Source organism: Cyanistes caeruleus, chromosome Z, assembly GCF_971803275.1.
Source record: "Cyanistes caeruleus chromosome Z, bCyaCae1.hap1.1, whole genome shotgun sequence".
NCBI classification, from domain to species: domain Eukaryota; kingdom Metazoa; phylum Chordata; class Aves; order Passeriformes; family Paridae; genus Cyanistes; species Cyanistes caeruleus.
The window spans coordinates 16,493,331-16,516,148 of NC_141732.1; the positions used below are offsets into that span (position 1 = coordinate 16,493,331).

At 35.3% G+C, this 22,818-nt stretch overlaps 1 protein-coding gene across 4 annotated transcripts in view; it reads right to left on the reverse strand.

The window, feature by feature from the left end:
• LOC111941547 (uncharacterized) overlaps positions 1-22,818 on the reverse strand; it is a 108,764-nt gene that overhangs the window by 49,645 nt on the left and 36,301 nt on the right. For all 4 annotated transcript variants that reach the window (XR_002870100.2, XM_086868759.1, XM_086868758.1 and 1 more), the window contains one exon: positions 7,940-8,039. Coding sequence is in view for 3 of the 4 variants with exons in the window: in XM_086868759.1 (XP_086724885.1) it covers positions 7,940-8,007 (68 nt within the window). In the remaining variant the exon portion in view is untranslated. The remainder of the gene's footprint in view (positions 1-7,939; positions 8,040-22,818) is intronic.

Sequence of the window (22,818 nt, forward strand, 5' to 3'; positions counted from 1 at the left end):
CGGCTGTGAAAAGCCACTCTCACCAAAACACAGAGCAGGGGTTCTCTCTCTCTCCCTCCCATTACTGCTGCTAACTATTACTGTGCTGATTCTATTTTAAAAAATAAAGGTATATACCTGTGGGTCAGGGAGGCATGTCTGGACTGTCTGTTAAATAACACTATCAATCCTTCTGGCCCAGAACAGAGAGCTTTTCATTCTGCTCTTTCAAGACCCTCAGTCTACACATTCAACAATACGGCAGAAAAATAAACTGAAATGAGCTGGCACTAAACATTTAAATTCTCTGCTGCTAGGTGGTTGTGCTTATGGCCATGTTTTAGATTGTCCCCTTCCCCCCATGCTTTTGCTGATTTCACCTCATTTACATGACCTTATTATGCATATAGCCTTTGTTCTGATATAGAGTGCAGCATGGTGACAAAGCAAAACCTATATAGAGAGAAAACATTTTCTCTTCATTGGAGTTGTTCCAGCTATCCAGTATTAACATTTATCAATATAATTCCGTGTCACCTCAGATCTAAATTCTTACTAATAAAATACTTATAAATTTATTATTGCTTGAGAAAATACAAAGTCTAAGCTGTCTCTGAAAATCTTTCACTTCTATAAACTTTTCATTAATAATTGGGCAATAACTAAAATAGCTTTAAATAACAGTTTAGGCAAACATGCTAGTGGGAGGTAACAATTACCTGCTTATTTATGACAAGTGAGGTGTCTGTGATATGCCTAACTCTCTGTAGCTTGATAAAGTAATATTGTAAACTGCTGAATTTGACCAATATGGCTCAACATGGACAGCCAGGTTTCAGTTCCAAAGATTTCTGGTTACCTTGCCTCTGAAAATAAGGAGACTGGATCCCCTTATTATTATGTTCTGGTTGTTCTTATACTGTAACAAGTGTATTTTGTGTTATGGAAACTAAGTCTGGTTCATCCAGATTTCCACTGTATGATTTCATGGATCTGCCAGTGAGAGGGAAGGTTTCAGAATACAGTTTCTTGGTATCTGTCCAGAAGCAGGTGATAGACACCTTAAAGTTGTCTCCTTGAACGGGAAAAATATCTCCCATCAGAGATTCCCATAGGCTTCCATCAGAACATAGCTGGGCCCACCTTGGGGAAATCATGAATTCATTTAAAAAAGAAAAAGTCTTCTCCCTCAGTAAAGTTCTGGCATGTAAAAGAGAAGAAATAATCTAGATGAAGCTTGAACTTCATTTTGTGATTCTGTAATACTAAGTACCTTCCCTACTGGAATATTTCTACACGGGAGATTATTTCTAGAATCCCTTAGAAATAGTGGAATTATTAAAATACAATATCATTAAATTTCTCTCCAAACAGGATTTTATTAGTGCTCAATTGTTGCAATATCACCTCCCTATAGAAACCAAAAGGCAAAAAGGTGTTTTCTTTCTCAAAGAGGGGTGTTCTCACATTGTTCTTAGAGAGCATGATGCTGTCCTCATTACCTTAAGAGCATTTCCAGCAGAAAACTTGGTTGCACCTCATCAATATGATGCAACATAAATAAAATAGCTTAATAATACAAGAGAGAAAATATTACCTGTAAGAATTTCTCCATGCCTTTCTAGTAGCTGCCAAAATTACTCAATTCAGACAGCATTGTTCAGGACATATTTTTAAGCAAAATAGTGAGATAAGTAGTGCTTTTAATTGCTACAATTATTTTGTTCCAACTGTTTCCTGTGCCGAGTTGTCAGGTCATCTCTCATACATGGAAATAGCAGTTGTTGATGGTTTTTATGGCACTTTTTTTGTGGAGGGCTTTCTATAAAAACTGGCAGATATACTCTGGGAATATGCACGTGAGGACTCAGAGTTGTCAAAGCATCACTCAAACTACCAAACCCTCAGTGGGTTCTGCACACACATCCATACGAACGCTCTGTGTGCTGTCTTTCCTAAACCAAATCTTGTTCATCATGCAGTAGTTTCACAATAATTATAGATGATATTTTAAAAAATCTAGAAGCATTGTTGTGTCATGCATAATAATATGCTATCTTCTGTCTTGCTGTGTGTGTGGTTGGCACAGAAATCACCAGACTAGACAGGCAGCCTATGCAACATCCTCCTCTGCAGAAGACAGGAGTTGCCTCCTGTTGGCTGCCCACCATGAGCCCTCGCCAAGAGGTGACCATCTGCATGACCTGCATCAGTCACCCTGGTGTCTCCCTGAGGAGACATGGCATGAAGGTTAGCCTGTAAACCACTGGTTTTACAGAGCTTTAATGTGAGATGGCCAAAAATCTCTTCAACATCTCACTCTAGATACTTTTCCTATGTAGGAGAAATAAGATCAAAGGCAAGTGTTTAGGACAGATCTTGCAGGAGCGGGTTTCACTGAAAGAGATTCAAAGGTCAGCTCACACTCCATAGTGAAATATTTAACTTATACAGTCTTTTGCAATGGTGCTGTTTCACACAAATACACTGCCCAGTATGGCAAATCTGCAAGTATAGGAAGTTCAAATTCCTGGCAGCAGTGCCAACAGGGTGCTTTTCCTCCGTTAGATACTTAGGAAGCTGATGGAAATCAGCTGTGGAAGATTCCTGAAGAAAACATGTTTATGAGTCACCACATCCCAGCTGACAGTTTTGAAAATAAACTAGAGATGAGGAAAACAGACCTAAAAGTAACCTATTCATACCTTGCCTTTCCATACCCATTTCCAGGAGAAGCCCACAAGACAGGGAAAGGAGTTGCCTTCATAGGCATGAGGTTCTGAAGAGTTTCCTTGAAGACTGTCAGGTATAGGAATATATGGGCTTTCCATAGTAGCGAGAGGGGAATGTTGGAGGGAAGGTATTTTAAGATTTGTGGAGTTTTTTGTCATTATTGTACTCTGACTGGATTAGTAACAAATGAAACTAATTTCCCCAAGTCAAGTCTGTTTTGCTATGGTGAGGGCACAAAATATCTTTGCAAATTCTCTTCCATCATCTTTGATATACTTCCATCAAAGACATATTTGATATGTTTCGTTTTTTAATAAATAACTAATAGTTATCTAAAATAATTGTTTCTTAATCAATACCTTTATTTGGCTATGTAAGTAAGATAAGGATTTCTCTTGGCTAATAGTATTTTGAAATGAGACTTTTAACGCTCATGGCTGTGAATGATAATATCCACATCATGAATGTTTAGTAATAGTTTAAAATTTTCTGTTAGTGATTGTTTTCTCCAGAAAACTACTTTCTAAGACGATTCATACACAGAAGGGCAGAGACAACTACAGTGAATCACTCAAAGATATGAACAAACATTTTGTGACATCGATGGAAGGTATTCACCAGCCTCTAATGCAGAAGGCAAGCAACAGCTATAGGCATTCAAAGTAATCTCTGAAGCTTTCATCAGATTTCAAACAGGAAAATAAATCTATTTAGGGTTCATTTGGGCTTATTCATCAGGTAGATTGTGTACCTGGACTGACTGACCTGCTCTGAGGTAATATCTTAAGTTGCTGGAGATGGTAAGTGGAAGCATTGTTTCAGTTTCAGCTGTCAAAATCTGATTTTTCTTTATATATGTACAAACATTCATCCAGATCCACACATTTTCACATGTTGATATTGTTATCAAATACACACATTTTCTCTCTTATGGAAATTCAAAAAAATTTCTTCCTCTACTTTTTACATTTAAAAAAAAAATCTAGAAAAAAATTTTGTTTTCATACAAGTAGGTGCTAAGATTTTTCTAGATGTCTAGAGTAGATTTTTCAAGACACAAAATATTTCTGTTTCCCTCCTCTTCCCCTATGCTGATGCATAAGCTGCAGCCTAATATTGGCCTGGATTCAAACTGGGCCTTTAACACTTTTATGCTGATTTTTCAGAAGTCCAGATTGATGGTGGCTGAGCTGTAAACAAAAAATTGCGGCACCAAGATACTCAGTGGATTTGGAATTAATTCAAATTAAACATCCATCAATGATTTTCTCATAGCCTTAGCTTTGCACCATATCTTGAACTGGATATATAATCAAAGAAAAATTTTTAAGTGTTTAATAAAAAGATTTTACTCAGAGAATGAGCTAAAACTGAAAAGAGCATCAGTGAAAATTAGAACAAAATTTGCAATCTTCAGACAGAGCTCTTCAAGGGTATTCTTGTTGCCATATGCCTTTAAAAAGCACAATGTTCTGTCTCCTAATTTTATATTTTATTTACATGCATATATATATCATCTAAGGGAAAAAAAACCCCAAACTAAAGCATCATGAGCTTATAAAGTAGATTTATGGAAGGAAAATACACTCAGGTGTGATTTGGGAAACAAAAGGACTGTTTTACTTTCTTTCTGTTTTGGGGTGATTTTGTGATGGTACTGTATTCCCTAATCCTCTGCTTTATGCCCAGAAAAGATTGCTGTATCTCAAAGGTGGGTCTGGGGGAGTGGGAAGCCTCGGGCATATTGGCATGTTTGTTTTTTGTTTGTTTGTTTTTCTGGAGCCTCACTCCCGAAGTGTCCAGGGTGCCGTGCAATCTGGGTTATTTTTGTTTGGCCAGGTTGGCTTTTTTGTTAGCCCAGAAGCCTCTTTGTCTTTTCCTGTCCTTGGAGAGGCTACAGCAGCAATCTTTTTGTGTCTTTTTCAATGTGGACTGGATGGTTTGGTTTTTGTCTAAGATTAGAGAGGATTACTGGTGGGAGAGGGGTCAGTTGGGACTGGTGGGAAGGGCAAGGGGCTGTTTTGGCTCCGCACCTCAGGAAAAGCCCAGCTACCAAGAGACAGCACACCAAGCCCATCTGTTTCACCTGCTGTGAAGAGGGGATTGACACTGGAGTCAGCAGGTTCACCTCTGTTTGCCCAAACTGCTGCTTGAATCTCATATTTGTTTTTTGTTTGCTTTTTTCCTCTGAAAGCTTGTGCCATTTTTTTACCCACCACATGGCAAGCTGATGTTGTGTTTATATTTCCCTGGCATTTTGGGGGGTTTTGGGTTTCAATATCTAGCATTGATTTACCTTCTTCCTGTGCCATTTGGGCACTCTGTCAATTAATAGTTGTTTATTTGTTTTTTTTCACTTTCATTCACTAGTACTCATTTCCTATTGGCAAAACGGGATTGTTGGATTCCTTTTAGAGGAAGCACTCCATCCAGGGTGTTTTCTCCTAAACTTGTCTCTAAACTGAGATACTTTCCCACTGTGCTCAGAAGAAATCTGTTTGGTTTATAGTCCTCTATCTCAGTATGATTTTCCCTTCACAGGTAGCCAACAAATACCCACTTTGCAAATAAAATTCCCATAGGATTATGATTCTTGTAGAACCGCAGAGCTACTGAGCCCAGCAGTCCACCTACCGTAAATTCCACTGATGCATAGCTTGGAGGGAGAATATGTGTGATGTCTCCAAGCACAGCCCACGTACAGGAAAGTGTATGACCTCAGTTTTTGGTTACTCTGTTGGCTCAAATGGATGCAGCCTGTGCCACAGCTTCAAAGGTCATCCTCTGCTGATGTAATAACTGAGAAATGCACTACGTGACAGTATCACAATGGCTTCAAAGTAAGCTCTAATTCTTGCACTGCTAAACTTTCAAAAGCTCAAGTGCACGATTTTCTTCTAGTTGAACTTTAAGACAGAACAGCCAAAGTTTTCCCAGATTCAAATGCAAGAAGGGCTTGGCTTTTTATTTTTGCCATATATGCTCCATTGCCTGAGCCTTGTTTTCTGCAAAATGGTGACAAAACAACTGACATTCACACCCTGGAAGAGTGATAAAAGTATCAATTTTTGTGCTGATCAGTTAATTAAAACTGAACAGCATTTATGGTGTAAAACAGTAGGTAAAAAGGTGTTTGGTTTTGCTGCTGACTTGTATTTTTCCATTAGCTTTCATTGTGGTTACTGCAATCTTGCCCTTCTGAGCAGGAGAGCCCATTTTATCACATAGTTTAATAAAACAAGCAAACAAAAAGCTTCCTCCCACCCCAGAAAAAAAACCAAAACAAAACCAAAACAACTAAACAAGAAAACTCCAAACAAAAACCCCCAAGAAACCAAGAAAAAACCCCCAAAAATAAACCCTACCAAAAAAAACCCCAAGCCCCAACCCCCCCAAAAAATCAGCCCCAAAACCTCAAAGCATAAGATCATTAAGTGATGGGTCATAGTGATGGTTGTGACACAAGAGTGAAAGATACTGTTGACAGAGCTTTGCTCAGAACCCTTACTTTTCAGAAAAAGAAAAAAAAAAGTCAACTTTTTAAGCCAGTAAGGCTACTATTCTTACTACTTATTCAACTCTACAAACATGTCAAATTCACCACCAGACTTGGTCTATCTGGTAGAGCTAGAGGAGATGCCAAAATGAAGGAGCTACATAGATTAAGCTGGCCTGGATCCAGCTTAATCTAATTAATCTGAATTCCACCTAAATCCTTCTGCCTGTCCTTGTTATTGGCTGCCTCTAGTTCTTATCTCTACAGAGAAAGTCAGAACTATCCCACTTCACCAGGAATGGGCAGTTTCTAGATGAGGACACAGTCTTGCTCAGCTTGCAAAGAAATATTCAAGATTCATTAGGCCATAGAGGCAAAAAAGTAGAGCAGCTAATGCTGCTGCTGTACAAGTTTTATGATTTCTAAAAAGTAAACAAACCTGTTTCTATTATATAAGAAAACCTCTGTTTTTTTAGAATATGAAATATGAGCAGACACTGCATCAACTACATCCATCTTACTGATCCGAGTCTGCTGAGCTGAACATAAAATTTGTCCTATCCAAGCTCTTTTCTAGAAAGAATGCACCTTGATGCTGCTACCTAGCTTGGTAGTCTGGCTGCATCCTTAACAACTGGGATGAAACTACACTGGAATTTAGATGAAATCTCATCAAAGCTTTCCTGGAGAAATGGTTGCATAGAACTGCAATTTGCTTTCCTGTGTTCACCTTAAAACAGGTTCTTAAATTAAGAATACATTGAATTAAAGTATTTTCTGCTTTCCAATAATAAGATTTCTTTGGCTTAATTTTTATGGAATACTGTTTCCAACTTTTTCTAGATAAACTACATTTTCTATTGTCTTTAGCTGGTACTAGGGAAAACCAGCACCTGAGTTACATACATATAAAAAAAGACTGAGGTGAGCAACAACTGCAAAATCAGTTGTGATCTTATTAATGGTTTCACAGATTGCAGATACCACTAAACATTCTGAAGAGAGTAAGCATTTTGTTGAACTTCAAATTAAAAAATATTTCTTAAATTAGGTGTTACTGGTATTATAGAATAATGTACGTTTTAATAAAGACCTTCAACAAGATAAGCATTTAATTTACTTCTAGAATTATAATACCACTAGGGATTAGAGGAGGATACACATAAATACGGATATGAATACATACACAATTTTGTGCTTACTTCTCTTAAAGAGAACTGTACATATATATGTATTGTATCATATTTTAATTTACACAACAGGTGTGTAATTGAGAAAGGATTTAGGAAGTGCAGAAACTTTTGTCTTTAAGAGATTTTTAGATACCTACTGCCCATACTATCATTTTAAATTGTCTTATTTTCTCATAGTGGAATCTCTGATGTTTTAAAGGCTCTACAAATTAACCGAAAGTGACACCACTCCTGTATTTGCCATTATGCTGAGTACTGTTAGGTAAATAACTAGTTGGTTAACCTTCAAGAAGATGCTTCATTATGGCAGAAGGCTGGGATATAATTTTTAATAAAACATGCTCCTAGAAATTACCTATAAAAGCTTTTGTCTTTACCAACCAAATATCCCTCAGAAGAGACTGCTGTCCTCAGGTTTACCCATTCTGACTGTTTCGTTTGGCCCAGGCATGTGGAACCTTTTCTGCAGCTGACATTGTCAATGCACAGACAGTTGGACATACATCACTTCAGGTTTCTTGCCTTTCAACAGTATTACCTCAGTTTGGAAGAGGAGATCTCATGCTGGTCTAATTCCAAGAATAATTTCAAAGACAAATCAGCCATTCTCCTCAGGAAGATAGGTCACTAGCCATGCTCTGAAACACAAAATTATTAAGGACATTAGAAAAAAGTTTGCTATTTTACTCATTTTTTTATTTTACTCATTTACTCAGTTTACTCATTTTTTAAAAAAAATTAAATCAAATTTTAAATGACAAAACCTTCCTTCTTTGCTTCTATACTGATGCAGATGTGTGCTGCTCTACCAAGAGATGAATCACTCATTTTACAGGTAACATGACACACAAATACACAAAAATATTTCCAATATTTTGCTCTTTGAGATTCTTGTCTTAATAAATTCATTTTAGAGTAAAAGAGCAAATGAAATAAAAATATGCTGTCCCTAAGAAAATGAAAAGCACTTGAAACACCCTAGTTTTAACCCTGGTTCAAATAATATCTTGTACATGACCAATAATTAAACTCTATCTCTGTGTATACCTCTATTGATGCGAAAAGGGAACAAAAACATAATTTACTGTTTGCCAAGGTGACTGTGAGGACTTTTACTCAAAGCAGGTATACTGTTTTAAGGCATTACGTGATAGCTATTACTACGTGTGGAGGTTCATACAATAAATCTCTTTTAGAAAATATTTGCTAGATAAAAATACCAGCTTAGAGCATGAACAATACATAAAATAATTTCGTAGGGTGGGGGTTTAACTTAGTGGGGTTTTTTTTGTTCTTAGCTTGCTACCATTTTACCAGCTGAAGTTCCAAACTATTTGATTCTAACCAAAAAGACCAGATTAAACTCTTTTCCAGGTGCATAAACACAAGCAATCTGTACAGCACAGAAGCTGTCCCATTTTTTCTCAAATCCAGCTTGAGCTTGGCTTCCCTTTGTCATTTCCATGGCCCAGGAACAGGTGATAGGTTGCAGACTGTTTCAGACCAATATCTGTCTCATTGCTTCCTCACCAGAAAGCATTACATATGGGTCGATGGCTGACTCTGACTTTCTGGCAGCCAGGACAGTCACGCCACACAGTATTTAGATTTTTCGTGAGAGTGGAGCTAAAGATCTACAGAAGGCTTATCTGTCTTTAGTACAAGCCAAATACACCAGTAATCTTGCAAGCAGCCCCTGCAGAACTGGGAAAAAGAGATGGAGACTTTGATTAAGGAGTGTGGGAGCACAACTTCCAGCAGCAAGTCCATCTGATAGCACCAAAACTCCTTTCCAGATTCATCTGTGTGCATCCCACGCACATGAAGCAGAATTGAATCAAGACATACTCTAAAGCACATCAGATAAATAATAGAAGAAAACAGACTACTGAAATGTTGGCTGCATGCTGTTGCCAAGTGTTGGGCATTGGAAAACATACCTCAGAGATGCAATCATAAAAGGAAATTTAGGGTAAAGAAATATTATTTTAAGAGTGCACATTAACCTAGGTAATGTGAGAGAGCACATATTTTCCAGTGTTTGTTAGATAAAATTATCAGAACATTAATATTGCATATGAATGTTGCCTTAACATAATAATTGTGTGCTTTGTGTGTCTGGGTAAAAATACACTTCTGATACAAGGAGTGCTGAATTATTTTATGCCTGTGGTTAGCACAAGTTGTCATTCTGAAGCTGTAACAAAGTACAGACAGTCTAAAGAGAAGAGAGATGGAAAGACATAATTTATAACTTCAAGGCAGTGCCATTCATAACATCAAGATATTCAATGAAGCGATGTAAAATATCCTTTTTTTAAATTTCAAAGATAAGTAAAGATCATACAGACAAAGACATTCACTGTCTATATCCTCCAGATACTGTCATTCTCTGAAGTGAATTAATTTTAAAAGTATGCAATGGCATGAAATACAACAGCACATTTTTGTAGGAAACATTTCTCAGAAGTGCTTTGCTAATCATGTTAGAAACACACTAGTTGCTGGCTTTTTTTCTTTTCCTTAAAAAGTGAATCACATCCAAAGGCTGCGTTATGTAATTTGGAGTTGCTAATCCTTCACCCTCTTAATCTGACTTAGTGTTAAATGAAAGGTTCTTACCATTTAACTGTCTTTCAGGTAGTGTCAGGCTGCAATGCAAGATGTGTTTGCAGAACAGCCTAAAGAATAATGTATTATTGTACATCTCTGGTGTAGCTGTTTCATAAAGTCACCTCCCCCATCTGAGCTCATTGGAATGACGGATGCATGTAGAGTTAGGCATGTGCATCTAGCCCTGAGCCAGCAAGTGCTAGCACAGTGGCAGGGGAGTGATTCTGTGTAGAAGCCCTTGGATACAGCATGGGAACACAGGAACCTGCCACTGTTGGAAACAAGGTGTTTACAGGACAGGGACCTTTGAAAGAAATTAAAACATAAAGCAGTTCTACTCTGCTTTCACAGCAAACCATTAAACAAACGCATAAAAAAACCCTGTTTATTCAATTTTACTTCATTTCCTAGTACTGTAATTTGAAATAGTATCAAAAGACCTTACGTTGGGGGAAAGAAGAGATTAATTTAACAGAATTATCTCTAACTCACTTTTTGAAAAAAATGGTATGCCGGATAAGTCACTAATAATAGTATTCTCTTACTTTGTTGTGTTTATCCTCAGATAATTTCTTCATTATTTCTCCTTGTCATTCTACAAGGAGCACTTTCTGACTTCAGTCCTCACAAACATGCTCCAGTATCCTGCTCCTGAAAATAAGTTACTATCACGTTGGAGTAACTGCTTCTTCAGCCTGAGTTGCAATAGGGTAACACTTGAGTACGTGAAGCAATTTTCTGTGCGAATGACAGACCTTCCAGGAGGAATTTAACAACCAAGAACTCCTCAATACTGCAATATCTGCATTTAATGTCATGCATGTGAGTCATCTAAATAGACTATGGGGGATTCTTGAATGCATAAACATTTGCAAAATGGAGAGTGACATGCTTTTGATGCACAAGAAAGAATAAAATTTGATTTTGTTTCAATGTTATTGCTGTTGTGGGTTTCTTCCCTTTATTCTTCTTTCACTAATTCACATGATTGGACTCCTAGCCTTAGTTCAATGAATTAAGCCATACAGCCAAGACAACAGGGGGAATTTTGGTTCATTCCCCATGCCAAAAATAAAAAGGTGGGGTAGAGGAGGTGGCAGGGGCAGAGGAAGAGAGAGAGAAGGAAATTTGGTCTATGCAGTAGATCAACAGATACATATGGTTAAGTGTTAAATCTACCCTTTTATATGTTTGTATATGCAAGTGTAATGTTTATATATATATATATATATATATATATATATATATATATATATATATATAAATATACACACACACACACACATATATATATATACACACACATACATATACACATATATATACATATATATATATATACATTAATTTGGTATATGTTGGTTTCCAAAACACTGCAGTTTCTCTCTCATGAAAAAGACACAAAAAAAGACTTATTTTATTTACTGACAGCATTTAAGGTATTTCTAAATTTTTATACCATGCATATGTGATGCTCCTGCTATGAACTGAGTGATGAAAGTTAAGTTTCTAGTGATTTTTCCATAGAGTATGAGAATCAATTTCTTGTTAAATTCTTGTTACAACTTCAAACTTCTGAAAGCAGAGATTGGTCATTATTTTTCCACATATTGTCAGGCTTTACAAACTAAGTATTTATAAAACTCCTTGACTAAATATGAGAACAATTTTTAGAACTTGATTAAGGTCGCACAGAAAGGCTTTCTTTCATTAACAAGTTTTGCTGCAAGTGCCACATTACAGATCCTGGTGAGACAGAAATTATAAACAAGCTAGAGCTGCATTTATTGGAAAAGCTAGCTTGTAATTTTTAAGACTGATTAAAAAATAAATAAATTTCATATTTTCCAGTCCAAAGGAAACAATTTTCCTATTTCAGTGGAGGTACTAAACATGCTCTCTTCATGCTGCTTAACAATAGTCATTCCATTACCAGCAGGTTCAGGAGAGTTACATGACTCATATCTCCATCCCCTGGGCAACTCCGGCAATTTCATTAAGTTATCAATGCTGACTCTCATTTAAAATATATTTGTTCTTCCTCACAGATTCTGTGTCAAAACATCCCTCTTTTTCATTCCAACTTTTCAAAACATATTTTCAAGATGACACTGCAAATACTCTTGCAAGCAATCCCCGCAAGCAGCTATGCCATTTTCTGCAGCTTCATTTGTGTGCTTACTCTGAAAACACAAGAAGAAAAAGCACCTGAAAATAAACTCCTAGTAAGATGACTGATCTTACTCTTTTTTTTGCTATAATCTCTACTGTAATATAAACAGCAAAATGACACTAAGCATAGATAATCGCTACAAGGAAAAAACCAAAAACCCCAAGCATTAAAATATTAATACTTGAAAATCTGGTTTCTACAAGCTCTGTGTTTTTCTATTTATTTCAGCAGCAAAAATAAGTGCTTATCATTTCTGGAAAAATGGATGACATTGGACAAGAAATCTGTAGCAAGATTTTCTATGAAATTTGGCAGGGTGAAAAAACCCAGACCCAAGCTCTGCTATCTTTGCTTTCCCACAGAACATCATTAAATCCCAGGCTTGAGAAGTACTGCATCTCTTCTGTGAAGAATGAAAGATAGCAAAATTCTGATCAATTGTGTGTTTACTACTGCATGATATCAGTAGCAAAATATTGCAGAATTGCAAATAACAGTAAAATTAAAGACTCTATGGGAAAAGTTTCTAATACACTCAGAAGATCCTGTAGAAGCACAGATTGCACCAAGGAAATCAGAATAAAAAGCTGTAAGTGCTGGGCTGTGAAAAGCACTGTGAGATGAAAAGGCTGTGAAAAGTGACACAAGGATGGGCACTCATCTGCAGCCAAGCAGAGTTCTTGTGTTTCACAAAGTCAGTAAAGCTGGGCCATGTCAGTGACTAAGGAAGGAGATAGGTTATACCTGAGGTGCTTTTTAGGCATCAGCAGTGGGCATGCTTCTGCTTGAGTGGGCACTAAATTAAACATTCAGGTGAGCAGTTAGTTGCACAGCTTTGCCAGAAGGTGTTCAGAGCAAATGTCTTTGTTCAGAACAAAAATCCAGATCCTAGCATTCAGTTAAAGAACTCCAGATGCATTAATGGATTGTATGAAAGCCACCATCATGTGAGAACGCACACAATATTCAGAGTTTTTCCTATTTGTCTGGTACTTCATGAATTCTAAACTTAAAATTAAAATTTTAATTTAATGGAAATGCATTCTAAGTCAAATTTTCCCAGCACAGGGCCCTCTGCAAATGTAGCCATGGATTTTGCAGGGATAAAACTTCACCTTCTCAATTAAGAATTTGTAGAAATACCATAAGGAAACTAAGAATGACAGCAAGAAAGTTTCTTGGTTGCATATGCAAGGATATCATTGTACCTAAAAATATGTTCATAGAAAGAAGATTTGTTATAAATTTACTGTAGCTCTAAAAGAAAGATAAGTAATAAAGTCATTAAGTTGCATGATTTTACCAAGGTCACTTTCAAGTAATCATGATTTTGTTGGAGACTGATTTATGAGTGGGCAGTTTTTGCAAAAATGTCAAATAACAAGATTTTAAAAATTATCAAATATTTTAAAGAATAGTTTGGATTCATTGCAAATAAATTACAGAGTTGTGTATTCTTTCACATTTATTTCATAGGTTATAGTCAAATCAGAATTCTGTTGTACAAATAACAACTGCAGAACAAAAAGGAACAGAGGACTCATCTTAATTTTTGAATTATTTCTAAATTTGCATGAAGCCCAAGTTACATTTAATGTTGGAGTATGAAGCCTATTGAAAATTCCAGATTTTTTTCTCTATTGGAATTTCAGGATCCAGCTACTACTACTATTACTACTACTACTGCTACTGAGCTTTTACTACTAAGAATGCATAATTTTTCTTTTACTTTATCTTTGTTAGACATTAAAATTTCCTGAAACATTTCAATTTTTAAGCATTAATTTTTTAAATTTTTTATTAAAAATTTTAACTTTTTAAGCATTTTTAACCTTCTTAAACTTTTTTAAACCCATTTTTTAGCTTTCTTAGGTATTGAACATCCAAAGGAAACATTTAATTTTAACCCCAAGAGAGTTTACTTTTACTACAATCTCATCACAAGTTTGACAACAGAATCAAATGAGAGCAGTGGTGTAAACCTCATGGCAAAAATTTAAATAACTTAAGTTATTTAACAGAAGCAACTTTACCTTATGGTTGATTATTTCAATATTTATAACTTGCAAAATAAATATACTAACAAACATTCAACATTATCACACACACCTTGTTTTAATTTTGATGCCAAGACCGGGAATTCCCCTGGGGTCCTGCTAAGAAGAAGGTGGGTATTTCTTAATTCAGTTTGCTGAGGATGTGAATGGAGAGGAGGAGACAAAAAGACACAGACAAGGAAGGCGGCCAGGGCACCACGGGTAACATCATTAGTAAAAAAGAGAGGGCAGAAGAAGGTCAAATGTCTAGGTCAAATAAGGTAGGGCAATGTTATCAGGAAGTCTTAATACAAAGGCAAAAAAGCCTTGAATTCAACCACAAGGTGATGAATTTGAGAGACATGCAAAACTTCACAGGGCATGCCTAGCATGTCACAGAACTGTGTTTGGAGGCTAACTTTTCACCATTGTACATTAGAAATTACTGCAGAATTAGGTCCCAAGTGTTTGGGAATGTGTCTGGAAAAAAGATACAGTCTGTTTATTTATTTTACAATCTGTTGTCAGATTGTTTTCATTAAACAGAAGTATCTGAATGAAATGAAGAAAAATCAAATGTAAAATGAACAGAGTTAATTATATTATATTATATACTGTTGAAAAGTTTCCCTGCAGCAGTAGTGGGCTCCTACTCTTCTCAAAAGAAAGCACTTTAAGGAACAGAACAGGAATAGAAAAGCATTAGATAAACCATTAGATCTTCACCATGCTTTCTTTCTGTGGAACTGAACAGAACCAAGGCAATAGAGCAGCAATCATAAACACTATTCTAGGAAAAAAACCTTATTCCATCAATGTTTGTGTGACCTGTGAAAATGCGGGTACATAAGTCTTTGCTGCCTTGACAGAAATGGAAGTACCAAAATGCTAATGTTGGTGCTTTCACAGACATGTGAAATTAATGCAGATGTCCTAGCACAGAACAAACTATACATCTGTTTTGAAAACTCTTCTTTTCATTAAATAACAGACATGAAATTTCATTAAATAATATAGGTAACATAACAAGAAAGCAAGGCAATGCCATGTGCTATACATGACAAGTATTGAATTAGACTATAAAGCATTTGCATGAAAGTACAGTCAAATGCCAGAGAATTATCCACTGCTCTAACTTTATCTGAGCATAGTACTGTTTTACTGCTAAGAAGAAGCCCAAATAAAACCTTATCTATTCATTATTGAATTTTTTTTTCAACTTGAGTACTTTCTAACAAGAAACTGTCTAATTCTGACAATTCTTCACAGAATACTATGAAAAATATTTTTAAAATATTATTGTGCTAAAATAAACCAAATTAAAATAGTCAGTCCTGTGATACAACGTGAAGCAACAAAGAAGTCTTGGTATGAAGTCCAGCAACTAAATTAATGTCATCCCTGAATCTGTAGGTTTGCAACCAGAATCCTGAAACAGAAAAGTAAAAAGTGCAAAAAAGCAACACTGCTTGTGATGCATTTCATCACTGTCACTGTTCTGATCTATGAAAAGAAGGTTGCACTCTTCCTTCCACCTTCCTGCAGTATTGTAGGAGCAAAGAAGTGGTTGCACAGAACTATTATCATCCTGTTCTTTAGTGTTAGGTTTTTATTTTGATAAGACTCTACCTGAGAATTTTGTAAGAAAAGTCAAGTAAAATTCATTTGGCCCCATGCCTGCTCTTAAGGTGACAAGGGTACAAGAAGAGAAGGGTTATGAACAATACTGAAAAGATTGGCTAAAGATTGGAAACAGTGCAAGAGCCTTATCGTTGTTACGGCCAGAAACCCTCACAATGGCACAGTATATGTGCTATTTATCCTGCTCTGCCCTTTTGTAACGCTGCTTACAGATGTATTTCAAAAAATAACATGAAGAAATTTTCAGGAGTCTTCCTTGAGAATGGGTGCAGCTGCCTTCCCAGTGTAACACTGCTCTTTGTATGTATCTGAAAATCTGTATTTAATGGGACGAGTTTAGGTCTTTTCCATAGCCACTGCATTCCATTTTCAACTCCTTCCCTTAATTAGACGTTTGCAGATAACATTTCAGCCCAACAGATAACCCACTTGATCAACTGTATCTGATTTTGCATGCATTATTTTCCCCCTCACTGATCATATGTTCTAATACTACATAGTGCAGTAGGAATTGGAGATACAGCCACTTAAAACAAAGGTCCAGATCACATGTTTGTTTCTAACAAAGTGATTTTCTTATTGCTGTTATCTTCACTGAAGATAGTATTCATGATCCTGGTACAGCTCTATAATAATAGTCTCTGTATTGCAAAATAATTACAGAAACATACTGTCAGGCTTTTTCTGCATTCCTTTATTGCAGGAATCTGATATTTTGATTTCAAAATATATAACTAAGTCTATAAGATGCATTTTTTTAAGAAGAAATGCCTAATCCCTTTGCATATAGCAAAACTAAAGGCCAAAAACTGGGCCAGAGGAGCTGAAAGATGGTAAATTATATATTATCGTTTGTCCCTCTCTATCTCTTACCATGTGAGTTAAAATGCTTCAGAGGAACATCTTGCCTTAGAGAAAAATTATATAGCAACCTAGAAGGTTTTTGGCTGATACTGAGGCTGATATTTGGCCTTTGTGGATAAACACATTTCAGAAAATCTTCCTGAGCCTTTTGACACTGACCAAACACTGTTTCTCAACATTCTAAACAAAATGGAATTAGGTATTTTGGTCAAGAAAGGTATGAATGTAGATATTATGTACTTTTTTTAGTTTTAAATTTTAAGGACTTTTAATTTCACTTTTTTTTTTTTCCCCCCTCTATTCTGTGAAAGGGGAAAAAAGTAGAAAATTAAATATTTTTGCATCTCAACAAACCATTGTTGTGACACCAAGCCTGAGCAGTATCTTAGGACTGCTAGAAAAGTTTAGTTTAGTTCATCTAATGACTGTGTCTTCTGGTCATGGACACTTCATATTTGACTGTGTCTTGTCTCAGGGGTCTGAAATCCCCAACAGATACTTTCATTCATTTTAATTTTATTTTTATTTAGCACATAATGCAGATAACCCAAATTAAAACAAAACAAAACAATTTTTAATGAATGGGAAACATATAGTAATAAGAACAATGCTTCCTGGGTCTTAAAATATCACCAGTTTATTCTGAGACTTGACTTCATAATTTAAGTCTAATTAAGAAAGAGAAATAAACGACGTCCTAAAACCAGCGCTGAGATGGCAATACTGTCTTATTTTTGTGTGTATTTGTACATAAACTTTGTACATAACATAACATTAAATTTGTACATAACTTGATTAAGAAAACTTAAATATATATTTCTTTTTACTGAGATTGGACTGAACAGAGGGGAAATCATTTATCTTTAAAATTTATTATGGATTTATTATTTATCTTTAAAATCTCCATATTATGTAGTTTCAGTATGCATATGCACACATCAAGGTGATCTTCAGATGTTTTAGACTATGCAGGGTTGTAAATTCACCTTGCCTTTTACTGCTTTCATGATGGTTAAGCAGACATAAAATGCACTCCGATTCTGGTCTTGTGATCCTGGTCACAGTGGGTAAAAAGTCTTTAAATAATGATTCCAGCAATATGCAGGTTCTCCCGTTCACATAAAAAATAAAGAACAGGATTTCTCGTTTACTCCAATTTGTTTTTCAAGGTACTAAACCAATTTGGAATAGTTGGCTGGTGTGACAGACAACCTTATAACCTCCCAGCACAAGCAATCCAGACACAGAGTTACTTCACTGGCTTAAGAAAAAGATCACCCACCACACTTGAATGATAAGGGTAAGAAAGTCAAAGGGTGTATGGAAGAAAGAGGCAGAACCTTCTCTGAGACTCGGGAAGAGGGAAAAATACACATTGGAAGACATTCAAATAGAAAGCTATATGAAAATCAGACAGAAAAGAAACCAGAATAGTAAAAGAAAATGCATGCAAAAGACTTTCAGGAGTCTTCCTCTATCTCAAAAAAGAGAGTGGATAAAATTTTGCAGAAAAGGACTACAAATGCAGAGCTTACATCAGATTTTACAGAAGAAGGGGCTTTATGTTTTTACAGTAATCTTACAGATAAAAAGAAAGCTTCATTTTTAAATTCCAGTGGAGTATTTGATCTAATAAATAGCTATATCAAATAAATAATACCTTGGAAATACCTTAAGGAAGCTTTGTTTCAGTCATATTTTCTGAGATTTAGCACACTGTAGGACTAATCTGATAAAGTGATTGATGTTCTATAGAATTATCAAATTCAAGATATCTTCCGTTTCTAGATCCGAAGGACCACCTTGGTTTATGTTCTATATAAGAATACAATTTCTCTAAGGATTTTGGTTTTTGTTGGCCTTTTTTTTTACAAAACCTTTACTCACAAGCCTAATGAATTTGTAATCACTGTTGTGCCACATGCAATTTCCACTAATTATTTGGGAATTAGGTATCCAGTAGAAAAAAGAATTTGAATTGATATCCTGGGTCAGATTGACCTGACTCTCCAGCTAGCCAGCATTATCTAAATTGGAGAAAAATAATTTACAAATAGAAATGGTCCAGGATCAAGTTACCAGTCCAGAGGAAAGGTTTTGTTATTTTATTTGTTCCCTGTTTATCTGCATGCAGTTGACTTCTCATATGACATTACTGTGGCTACTTGAGTTGTCATAAAATACCTAATTTTCTGCTGGAGTGTCATCCTGGTTATTGCTTTTGGCATTGACTTCTACACATCAATTATGTAGCTTAACTTAAGAAACACCATTTCCTCTTGTCTGGTTTAAGATGTTCCTTTCAGATTTTGATAATTATCACATTTATTAAATGCAGCCTGCCTTGCTTTCTGTGGCAGGAGTTATGTAACACCTGTGAGTTCTGCACTTTTCCAACTATACACAGGTACTTGAACAAGGTTACTTAAAGGAGCAGTTAAAACCCCACTGCTAGAGAACTTAATGTAATGCTTTAATTTTAATTGAAATTAATGTAATTAATGCTTTAGAGTTTGTGTGCCAGCAGGTCACTTTAGGACCTTAATGAATAGGCAGAATTGACAGGTTTTACATGTCAGGGAGTATAATAATGGAACTACAAATACTGTGTTGAAATACTGAATTACGAGAATGAGTTACAGTTTATTCCAAAACAATTAGGATCTATGTGTAAAATTTTAATGTCAGAAAAAATACAAAAGTATCTCAAACTTTAATTGAGAGTGATTAAATTAAAGAATTTGCTGGGTTTTTTTATAAGTAAATAGTAAAAAATCAATGCAAAATGTATTTTCATAGCTGACAACACTTAAACATAGCTTAGTCACTATTCAAGAAACTTCTTAGGGTGGCCATATGCATTTCAGCAAACACCAGTAATTTTAGACCCCAGTGTATTGATATTCAACAAATGTACTGTGTTTTCCTCAATTTCTTTTGTTGAGGATTATTCTTTCCAAAACCTGAAATCCTAATAACTGTGCTTGAAATCTCAGCTGAGAATCTGAGGTCTGAGCTTTGAGCTCTGAATCTCAGCTACATTTACATTGTCATTCTGTATCCCTGGTTCATTGCTAACTGGGTTGGTTTCCACTTTTATCCAGAGCATACTCTGGGTGCTTCCCTTATGTTTGCAATTGTAGACTCACTGTAAGCTTCAAGCCCATGCCAGTGACACTCTCCCCTGTGCAAGATTTTTGGTTATCTCAAAATTTATAATACAGTTATATTTGGGGATTTTAAATCTCCTTCTCATTTTTTTCTGGATTTCTTTATCTATCAAAATATTTTCCCTCCTGCTTTCAAAGTGGTCACTTCTATACTTTCCAGGACTGTTGGTGGGTTTGTTTGCTTAGTCCTTTTTTCCCTGTAAAATGTTATGCTCAGTTTAAAAAATTGGCTCCTTTTAGCATAGCAACAGAAAGATTTTCAATCAACCTATCTGAAACAAATTAAGTCTAAGAGGAAATAGAACATTCCTAAGCCACTGTGTCCCTCCTGATCTTGCCTTCCATTCTCTGTATATTTTTTGTCATGGAAACACTCATGGCTTTGTTCTCTGACCCGATTTTGTTCAATGGCATATACTATATGTACATTATTATTTTTTACCTAAGGGCATAACCATACTAAGTGGAAAAACATCATGTCAAATCACTGATCTTATTGATGCATTAGTTAAAGTTTGTTCAATATTGTGAGTAGATTATGTGGTAAGTGTGCCAAGTATATTACTTGGCCATTACTATAACTCTAAAAAAAATACTTTGATTTCTTCTGGAGGTAGTGAATACCTTTACAAAGTCAGTGTGATTCCCTCACTTTATTTTGAGGGACTCAGAAAGATACATCCTCTGTTTTTAGGCTTTCATAAGTTACGACATGAGTGTCACAGCCTCTGCACATTTAGGGCCACACCTGTCAAAGGCAGAACCAATTTTAGCAAAGGATGCTAGCAAATGTACTACAGGAGTGAGTGTGTAGAAGACCTCAGTGAGAAGAAATGGACTGTCATTCCTAACCTGGGAAAAAAGCTAGTACTTTTATTCCACTCCACAGATTCAATATCTCCTCAGATTCAAAGCAGATTATTTTAAAGTGTTTGCATTTACATATGAATTACAAACCACTAACTTACAGGAATATGTAAATTAGATAGGCATATAATATGGGACATAAAAGCCAAAATTTTTATCTTTAAGAGAAAACTTAGATGCCCAAACATGTAACCTTTACAAGCATTAAAAAAAAATAAAATCTAAAGTGATATACCCTATAGGATTTTACTTACACTGCTGTAAATCTAAAGTAACTCCTCTGACCTTAATAGTTTTACTCAAGATATCTGTACCCTTGTACAGATGTGATTAGAATTTGGCATTTTAACTTCAATTAAACTCCATGCACACATAATATCATACCATGAAAGTCAGGATGGCTGGAGCAGGCCCTCTGCTCCTCCAAAATGAAGCATTTTGACTAGGAAAATGTTTAGACAGTGATTTTTAGAGGAATGTTTAGGCCTATAATTGGGCTTAATTAAGTCAGTAGCTGTCTTAGTTTTTCACGAGCAGTGTCCCTGGGAAGAATACTGAATTTAGAGCAACTCTGGATATACAGTTCTCAGAGTCAGTTTACTTAAGAAAAAGTACCTTTAAAACATATGCTAAAGTACAGAACAAGAATAGGGGCAATGCCTTGTCTTGGAGGCTTTTTTTCTGGCTGAAGAAACAGAAAAATATTAGTTTTTCAATTATGGCATAAAGAAGACCCAACAGCCAAAATATCACCCTTAACTTTTATTTCTGCATATCATTTGGTATCAGTTCTTCTTTCATTTTCCAGCTTTGATATCACTACCACTCTATCAGTATCCTATTTTTACAAGACATGAGATTCTTTCTTCTGTAGGAATCTCACAGTGATCCCCACCAGGCAACTGATTTTTTAGCAGAAACTTCTATTAGAGTCAGTGGGAAATTCTAATTTAAAATCCATATCATAGCACATCATATCCAATCTGACTTAAAATAAGTGAAAAAGTCTTTGAGAAAGTCAAGAAATAAATGACATCTTAATTCAAATTTGGAAGCTTTGCATAAGCTCCTAAAAGTGAACATTGAAGCATATGCATTGTCTTTGGCTTTTGACTACTTTCCAAGTACACAGGGAAAAGCAATCAGGTTATGAGTGGATTGAGAAACAGACGGAAAACAAACTCATATCAATTAACTGTGTGGAGGTTTTCACCACATTATGTTCCACACATTTCATGCTTAGTGGAAAAAAAAAAAAAAAAAGTGTAATTATCAAGTATTACTTCTTGATTGTTATTTCTTTAGAGGCATAATTTACATTCTTAAAATGTTCCTATCTACTTTCAATTTCTAGCAACTGTTACACCACTGACACATTAACAATGTAATATTCACTGGCATTTATTTTCATATTGCATGATACAGTGTTTTTCTGTTAACTTTTAAAAAATGCTGCCTTCTTTGAAATACTATTTTGGTTTTCATTTAAAATTTCTACATAATTTCATTTAAAATTACTAAATTAATAATAATAATATAATAATTAAATATATATACTTATATATATACTTATCAGCATATATATATATATATGCTGATTTTGGTACATTGTAGCTTTTTATTTTTGAGATTAATTTCTAAATTGTAAAATCTGTTGATATTTGTGAAAGTTAAAAAAAATCACTTTTATGTAACAATGAACTTTTTATTTTCCACATATTGAATTAAATGTAGAAGTAATATTAGAATACCTAGACCACTGCTTTGAAAGATTAATTTGGAAATTAATATTTGGCACAAAGGACATCCAGAAGCAATAAATTTTTAAGCCTTTTTATTTACTCCTGAACTGGATAATCTATAATTTTAAATTACCTTTATGACAAACATTGAAAAAACTTCACGAAATATTGCACTTCAACCAGAAAAATAACTCCCCTTCTTACTTTAGAGATGTAGTCTTAGGTGAACATATTTCTGACAATATTTTTCACTTTAGTAAGTCACCTGATCAAGCAAGAAGGCAGGGTTCATTTTGTGGTTTTGGTGTTTG